Here is a 9,450-nt window from a genome sequence, read left to right as displayed (position 1 = left end):
AAAGTAGTTACTCCTCAAAATAGCTGAATTCTGATGGAATATTGACCTTGTTCCAAACTCAAACCTTAAAACTGACAGTTGATATCACTTTACTCACAGATTACAATATCTGAATTAAACTGAAAATGTTATGTGTCCTGAGCTTTCCAGATGGTCTATTTTTTTTATTTTTATTTTTTTGTCATTTAGTTTTTATTCATAATAATAAACTTAACTCTGCAATCCAGCTAGACTTGGGAGGGGAATAAGGAAAATATGGAACCCAAAGAACTGCAGCGAGAGCACAAAGATTATGGGATATTGCGAGCAGATGGGATGGAGGGGTGCTCTCCTTTGTGCTCTGAGTACTGGAGAGAAAGGATTTGGTTATAAGGGTTCCTGCTTTCACAGAATTATTCCAGGATTTATGTGCCAGAGTGGTGACTTCACACGCCATAATGGCACTGGTGGCAAGTCCATCTACGGGGAGAAGTTTGATGATGTGAACTTCATCCTAAAGCATACAGGCCCTGGCATTTTGTCTATGGCAAATGCTGGGCCAAACACAAATGGTTCCCAGTTTTTCATCTGCACTGCCAAGACTGAGTGGTTGGATGGCAAGCATGTGGTCTTTGGGAAGGTGAAAGAGGGCATGAACATTGTGGAAGCCATGGAACGCTTTGGGTTCAGGAATGGCAAGACCAGCAAGAAGATCACCATTTCCAACTGTGGACAACTCTAATACGTTTGACTTGTGTTTATCTTAACCACCAAACCATTCCTTCTGTAGCTCCAGATAGTCTATTAGACACTGGGTCTACTGGTTAGCTGAATGACTGACTGCAGGTTTTGGTTTCCAGTGGAATGTTGTGGTGACCAAGATTTAAATAATAATTCTTATTTTTTTTTAAAAGAGTGGAAGAGTTCTGCATGTTAAAAAATATTTCAAACTGTTGCCACTGCACATGATTTAGAACTGATTTTTTTAAGTAACTGGTTTTCTTGATTTTAAAAAAGTGTTTGTATTTGTCTTATTTAATCAGCACACAGCTTATTCCATGTCTGGCTAGCAAAGTTTATGTAATAAGATATTTTGTGGAATGGAAGTTAGGCTAGCTGTGTGTTGCCTGGCCTACCATTAAGTCATCTGGAGTGTGTTGAGCTCAGACAAATGTATTATAATTTAGATCATTACTAATCTATAGTTATTATTTCTTTAGGCAACAAAAGAGCAAACATAGTTACTTTTTATGGTTTAAATGCCAAATTATTTAATCTTTAAATGTTATTTGCGAAATGTGTGGCCTCCAATGGAAATTTCCGCTAACTTTGTTAATAAAGGAGATTTTTAACCACTTCTACTCATATATACCAAACCATACACAAAATAAAATGATGAATTAGGAAGGAAATGCCGTTAAGAGAATTACTATAAGCATGAGGAAACTATTAGAGCAGAGTTTTCAGTAGTCTAAAATTCTGAGATTTGATTTTTAAATGATGAAACATCCAATAAGCCAAATGACTCTGCATAAACATGTACATGGAATAAATTATTCTAAATGAAAGCATGGATGTTATTTGTTCAGCTGTTTTAGTGGTTGGAACATTAGGAACAAAAGCTATTATTGTTCGATGTATTTTTTCACAGGAAATAGACAGTGGCAAACATACAGTAGTTCAACACATGAGATCAGAGACATGGTTTTTATAGTAAACCAAGAACAGATGTTGGAACGATTCAAGACCTTTACAGAAATTATTAGTTATGTTTGCCTTTGAAAGCAAAGAAAGTTTACAGAGACTCACATATCTGATTATATTAAGAAATGGACAGGTTTTCAAATCCAAAAGCTTTAACTCATTCAAGCTAAAAGTTGCTTCTGCATAAATTCTGAATCTGGTACTCGAAACTACTAAAAATAATTGCATTGGGTTCCATGTTAACCTACAGCTTTCCCAAGTCTGTTTATTTTTTACTGATATATGTATGTGTGTATGTATGCATATGTATGTATGTTTCTTTGTGTATATGTAACATGCATATCTATATACACATATATATGTATACACACACACACACACACACACAAAACCCGATTGCTTGCCTACAACCTAAGCAGATTCATTCACCCCAAATAACATTGAAATAGAATTTATACCTAATGTATACCTCTTTTTTAAAATACTTTTTAAAATTTCATAATTTTAATACTAATGACTGAAATCTACCATAGATATTAGGAGAAAGAAATTTTCAAAAGAGACAGGTACATTTGAGTCTGAACTGAAAGCCTGCAAGTGACATTTTCCCTACTTATAAAGGCCAGTATGAAATAATTTTACCCTATCAAGATCTCTGAGTTTTACATGGCTACCCCCAGCATTCACTGTTCCTCCCCTGATGTAGAATCTGCATCCATTCTTACTCAGCTTACACTCCTCATAACATCACCACTTTACTCACTCCTTAGTAGATATTCAAGGTTTCTTTCTTTTTTACTTCTTTCAAAAAAATTAAGTATTTATTTTTAACTGGCAGATAAAATTGCACATATTCATTGTATACATACAACACTGTCGAGTGGCTAAATGAGCTAACTAAAATAGGCATGATTTCACTGAAGTATCTTTTTTTGTGGTGAGAATATTCAACATTCCCTCTCTTAACATTTTTCACACATACAATATATCATCATTAACTAGAGTCACCATGCTGTGAAACAGATCTCTTGAATTTATATCTCCAACTGTCACTTTGTCTCCTTTGACCAACTTCTCACTAGCACCTACTTATAACAGCCTATGGCCACCACCATTCTACTCTCCACTCTGTGAGATCTTATTTGTCTTTCTATGTCTGGTTTATTTCACTTCATAGAATGCCCTCAATTTCTCTGCTGTATGTGGCATACCTTGGTCAAAGCCTCCCTCTATTAATACTTGGTTATATCCAACTCAGTATTCACTCTGAATTTATCTTAATACCTCCTTTTGTCATTAAAAAATTGCCAACTAAGCTGATTAGTATTATTCTGAATGTGTTACCTTTAACTTCATATGGGTCCTTTATGCAGCCAAACCATAATTTCTAATCTGTTCATTCTCCCAAGGACTATTTCATATTGTTCCCCTCAGGTGAGACTTTTACAGATCCTCCCCTATCTTCGCAAAGACACCTTTGCATTGCTAGTTGATGACCTTTTGTAGACTATACTTAGAACACTGAAACCAATCAGTAGACTTTATAAAACATCGCAAGCCAATGTAACAACCTACTTGTTTCTCTATGGATGCTAACTTCTCTCTTAATATAAGATAAACATTACCTTTCCTCTTGGAAAAATTTAACCTCTCAACTTCTACTTTGTATGTTATTTCTTCTAGAGGCTTAGATGTTTTTTTATTTTTGCAAACATGTCTTACACAATTGCTTTCTTATGCACATAGTGCAAAATCTCTTATATTAAAAAATATTAATTAATCGACTGGTTTTTGAAAACATCTCTCTTCAATATATACTCTGTTTCAGGTGCTTCTCAATTCTGCACCACTTTTTTATAGTAAAATTAAAAATTATTGTCTATTTTATGAAAGAAAACATATTGATAAAGTTGCTAAAAAAATTACAGTTATCTGAACTTGCTGTCCATGCTTTCATTTCACCTCAATGAGTTCTCTTCTCTACTGGGACCCCTTCTATCAAATTCACCAAGATCTCAATATAGATTAATCCAATGGCCATTTTTTAGTAATTTTATTATATCAATACATCATTTCTTCTTTTTAAAGGTACTTTTCAAAATTTCATAAAAATGTTCCATTCTCTCTTTCATTTTTTTCTTCCATAATGGAAATGATTTCAGTCTCTCTGGGCCCCTTCTCATCTTAAGTGCTTGGATTTCTTCTTTTTCTTATCTACACTCAGTTACTCTGTGTTCTCATTAGGTTTTGATGAAATATTCAATTCAAAATTTTCTGTGTAAAGCTCAGATTTGGACTAATATGTCTAATTGCTTGTGTGTCATCTGCACTTGGATGTTAAATAGATATCTTAAATGTAGCATGTCTGATATAATTAATTTTGTCTTTCACAACTTATTTTACTAGAATTATCCCCATATCAGTGAATGGATTTCCATTCATCTGTTTGTTCAGACCTGTGACTGTGGAGTTATCTTTAATTCACTCTTTCTTGCACTCCTTCATTGACAAATGATGCTGTGTCTATCATCAAAACATAGCCAAACCTATACCATTTAACTACTTCCAATCATACCTTCCTGGTCCAGTCTCACCATATGGTTCCCCTGGGATAGTATAGTAGTCTAATTTGTGTCCCTGTTTTCACTCTTATTCCTATATATCCATTCTCCACAAAGTAACTAGCGTAATCCATTTGAAATAAAAGTCAAGTAAAAACATTGATCTGATGAAAATGTTCTTGTGCCTTACATGTCACTCAGAGTAAAATTCAAAGTCATTTAGTGCCCTACTGATTTGATGAACTATACAGCCACAAGCTCTGAAGAGTGGCTATATCCTGATGTCTTCTACCAACTCCTCCTTCCTTACATGCCTCCTTGCTATTCTTCAAACATGTCAGACATGATCCCATGTCAGGATTGGATGAGTTTTTCCTCTGCTTGGAGTATTTACATTCTGTTGACTCTTGGCTCCCTTTCCTGCCTCTCTCGATTCTCTGCACCAGTGTCGCCTAGTTAGAGAGAACCTCGTACTTTTCCTGACCTACTCATATAAGAGACAAACTTCAAATGTATTTTTCTGTATTTTAACCTAACACTGGTTTCTTCATAGCATTTAGGACTACCAGACATAGTTTATATTTATTTGCTTGGTATTTATTTTTAACCTCAGAATATTAAGTTCATGAGAGAAGAGAATTTTTAAAATTGATTGATTGATTGTTGTACCCCCCCAGAATCCTGTATTCTAGTATTTGACACATAATATTTATATATTAAATAGATGAATGACATAAATGAAACTGAATTAATAGCATGAAAATAGTTTTTTTTTTCAACAGTTGACAACAGATTAATTTGGGTTTAATCTATCCATGTGAACAGATAATTGCCCTTATTTTCTAGTTGTAAGACATGGCTTACTCATTAATTTTTGAGAAACAGAAAATAATAGTACTTACTAATAATATTGAGCATCAAAATGATTATATATATATATATGAGTTCATCCAATGAAAAGCTCTGAGAACAGTGCCTAAAACATAGAAAACACTCTGTGAATGTCAGGTTTTATCATTGCTTATACTATTAAATGTATGTAGAAGAAATCATCGTGCAATTCAACTGAATAATTGCTTCAGTCCATACTCTCACCACTGATAATGCAAATGATTGAATTTTTGCATAACTTCTAGAAGTATATTCTCTTAATAAAAAGCATCTTGCAACAGGAAAATGCAGTTACAAAATCCTGGTGAAGTAAAAGGATGTAATTGAGAAATTCTGCTTGGTTACAAATTAGTCAGTGATGTGAAATAAGTCAAAATGCTTGGCACTATACCATATTTTCTTTAGGAAATGCAACAGAATTTCCTATAGCAACTCTGTTATTATCAAAGTAATTCAATCTGAATTAAGTATAATTAAACACTATACAAAATCACTAGTGGCAGCAAGCTGCAGAAGGTACTTTAAAGAAAATTTTTAGAGGGTTTTTTGGTTGTGTTACCTAATACTTCAGAATAATTCATTATATATATATATATATATATATATATATATATATACATATATATATATCTTCATATATATGTATGTATATGCATATATATGTATGTATGTATTCATGTGTGTGCATGTTTGTATGTATAAACAAACATGCATATCTACTAATGAAATATTACCAAATATAAAACAGTAAAGTAAATTGAATTAAGTTTTAATTTTATATTTCACTGACAAAGTATATTATGTTAGGTAGGAAAACAGTCTTCAGGGTTAAGCTTGGATTCACTCTACCACCTATTATCTATCACGTCCTTTCACTTACCAGCTCAGATAAGTTACAATAGCTGTATAATCCTCAATTTCCTAATCTGTAAAAGTGTTGCATCTAATTATCCTATACATGGTATGTTTATTTAATGTCTTAATGTTTGTAAGTGTTTAAAATAGTACCTTGCACATAACAAAAGATAAGTGGAAAGGGAAGTAATTCAATAAATTCAAAAAGATAAGCCACTTTCAAGAAACTGATAACTGGATAGAAAAACAGCCTAATACTGATTTACAGTTCCATCAATTAGGCAATTTAAAAAGAAATTTACCTTTGACTTAATTTAAAGCAAATAATTTGGAAGTCAATGTTTCTCAATCACTGTATTCAGTTGAAGCCTAACAAAAATCATTATGGCATCTCCCTGGAGGATTCTCAGCAATGTTCTGATGGCCAAATGACTAATTTAAGAACATTTCCATGGAGGAAACTTGAGTAAGAACTTTCTGGAGTAGTTTTTGCAAAACAAGTAAAAGGCTTTTAGATGGAATGTATAGTTCAAAATCTGACTCAAATGATTGCTTCTGTTTCAATGTGGTTCTAGAGAAAATATTTTTATGACCTTATTTGAATGTTTGAAGATTTTTATTGAATAATAAAATGTAGTGCAAAATTGCTTCAACATTAGAATTCCTGACAAAAGTGATGTAAAAAGAATTTGCAATTGTTATGGTTGAAGAGTCAAAAGTGCAATATCTTAGAATAAAAAAAAAACCTCTTTCATTGTAATAGAGGAAAGCAACTTATGAATAATTTTCTTATATTAAAAAAGTTAAGCAAAAGATTATTAAGAATATTTAACAATAATAAATTCTTCATTAAGAATTTTTAGCTTTATGTTTTAGGATAAAGTAATTTCATCTTGCAAAACTATATATTTATTTTGTTTTACTTTTTATTTAATTCTAAAATGGTAATTGAAACAAGTTGGCAAGTAAATATCAAAAACATTCTTGATCATTACAATTATCTAGTTTCCACATGTGAGAAAAAAAATACAACCCTAGATTTAGATTTTCTGAAACATTATTTGAAACATTTAATAATTAATATAGACTATTTAATATTAATTATTTATTAATGTATACTATCTAATATTTATTATTCATATAATAATCACTATTTATGAAAAAGGGTGATACAAGAAGGACAAAAGAATGAAATAAGAATGGGTTTAGGTAGATGGGAAAGAGAAGAAGTAATAGAGGTAAAAGGAAAGAAAGAAGAAAAGGCCAGCTGTGTCTTTATCAAAATTGATAAAACTTAAATAAGGAAAGCCATAAATAATGATGTTTTATCATAGCTAACAAAATCTCTAAATCAACAAATAACCAAGATATGAGGAAATGGATGTGTTGATAAATATAAGATTCATAAGTACAAGAGAGTTATTTGTTATTTGTAGATAGAGTAGAGAGAACAGTCATTGCCATTTTTATCACCTTGACCTCCATACTCTGGCCGAGGGAAAAATATCAACATATGTAGGTCAGTGATTAAAAGAATATATGATGACTGCCTCCTTTGATAAGCTAGATGATACCCTTTCAGGGTGCTGTCAAACTGACACTACAAGTCCATGTTTTCAAAGATTGTTTAATAATTTTATGGAGTTGGGATGATGGGATTCTTGAAAGACCAATCATTTCGTATACATAAATTCATAGCAATATTTCTTATATATGAAGTTAGTTGGTCAGAAGAATTTTTATTGGTGATGAATTTGTTTATGACTCCATGGACTCTTATGATGGTAGAAGTCAAGCCAAGATTACAAAATATATATCAGTTGCATTTGTCTGTTCAAAGGAGAAAATGAATGGAAGGGTTCCAATATAATTAACCTGCCAGCAATTAGTTCTGACCCCTCCATCATGTGAAGTCATTTTGAATGTTTACCACTGGTCTATACTTTTGGTAGATAGATACACCATAAAAGTAGCAAGTAGATCCATCATGTTCAAGGGCAATTGATTTCATGGAGAACATAATGATCACTATCACTATGAGATGAACATTTTGTTCATATTCCCTTAGAGAAGGAAAAAGGGGGGTCTGAGGAAGTGGTTGACTGAAATGCATACAACATATCTCCTTGTGCATATGATTATGAAGAGCTTAATTTTTAGTAAACACCTTTTAGTGAACTTCTACCTGAGACATAAATATCTTTGTATATGTGGTCCATCCATACCTCACTGACTAGTTCTTCTTGCCACCATTCTTAATCCAATTTTATTCTTTCCAATTTTCTAAAAATTAGATCAACTAATGGTGATTTCTCATAAATGAAGAGAAATTCATACTTCCAGCAATTTCTAAGGCTACAAGTTCAACAAGTCAATATCCTTAATAAAGTCTTCTTATGAAGGAGTGTCCCTTTTTTAGTGTTTTTCAGAAATATTTAATATTGGGAATGAAATCCTACAATAATGCATAACAATATAATTAGCATATTTTATATATCTAATTATAAATCTGCTTGAGTAAAAATTCCTTTTCAGGTAAATGATTATGAAATTCCTATGAGAACATATGTACGGATTTAGGAAGAGGATATGTGGAGAAAATTAAACATTATCTGCTTATATGAATTGTTTGACTTTAAGAAATGCTCAAGAAAGATTTCCTATTTATGTAAATGTATGTGAATACACACACAACATACATTTAAGAACAATATATTGGTCAGGAATAATTAAAAAATTACCTTGAGCAGTTCTGAAAGATGTGTGTGTGTGTGTGTGTGTGTGTGTGTGTGTGTGTTAGGTACTATTCTTCACACTTACAAACATTTTTTCCTTATTTTGAAAAGCCATCTCCCATAATCAAAAGGGATGTATGTGAGAGAAAGGAAATTTGAGAGAGATGTGATAATATTCATTTTATCATGGGAAGTTCAGATTGTATGATCACATGATATCCTAGAGTCAGGTGTACTGCCTTTATTGAGACCAATAAGAAATCAAGATTTGTTTCAAAACAGGATTATTTTTGTAAAAGAGTACAAGGCTTTTCTCTAAATCCTGGCAGGAGGTGACACTAATCTCTAATTGGGGTTTTTTTGATGCTGCATAAAACATCTTTACTTGCCACAGACTCTGTTAATATTATTAGAACTTCAAGGTTGCAAAGCTCACGTAGAACACTTTGGCATATAACTTTAATCCTCCATCATGACAGCCTTAAACATTATTCAGTGAATGGTTTTTAGTAACACTTCAACAATGCTGTATGTTCTCTTCAAATATCAGACCCAAGACTTAATAGGATGCGACATAATTTACATAAATTTGTAGCTTATTTGGTGAGGATATATTTTAAATAAGTTAGTTCCCCCAAATTTGTAAAATGTCATCCTCTGAGCCTCTTGGCTCTCATTTCCTACTTCATGTGCCTTAATAAGACATCCAGGATACTCTCTGCTCG

At 32.2% G+C, this 9,450-nt stretch overlaps 1 protein-coding gene across 1 annotated transcript; it reads left to right on the top strand.

Moving 5' to 3' along the window:
• Positions 1-221: 221 nt before the first annotated feature.
• LOC308633756 (peptidyl-prolyl cis-trans isomerase A-like) lies at positions 222-773 on the top strand. The gene has a single exon (XM_081266802.1). It carries the CDS (start codon positions 293-295, stop codon positions 719-721), a length of 429 nt encoding a protein of 142 aa, XP_081122928.1. The 5' UTR covers positions 222-292; the 3' UTR covers positions 722-773.
• The last annotated feature ends 8,677 nt before the right edge of the window (positions 774-9,450 follow it).

This window comes from Spermophilus citellus, assembly GCF_964194105.1.
Source record: "Spermophilus citellus genome assembly, chromosome: 14".
Taxonomy (NCBI): Eukaryota; Metazoa; Chordata; class Mammalia; order Rodentia; family Sciuridae; genus Spermophilus; species Spermophilus citellus.
The sequence above is the reverse complement of the archived record's forward strand: the minus strand, read 5'-3'. Positions and strand labels throughout refer to the sequence as shown.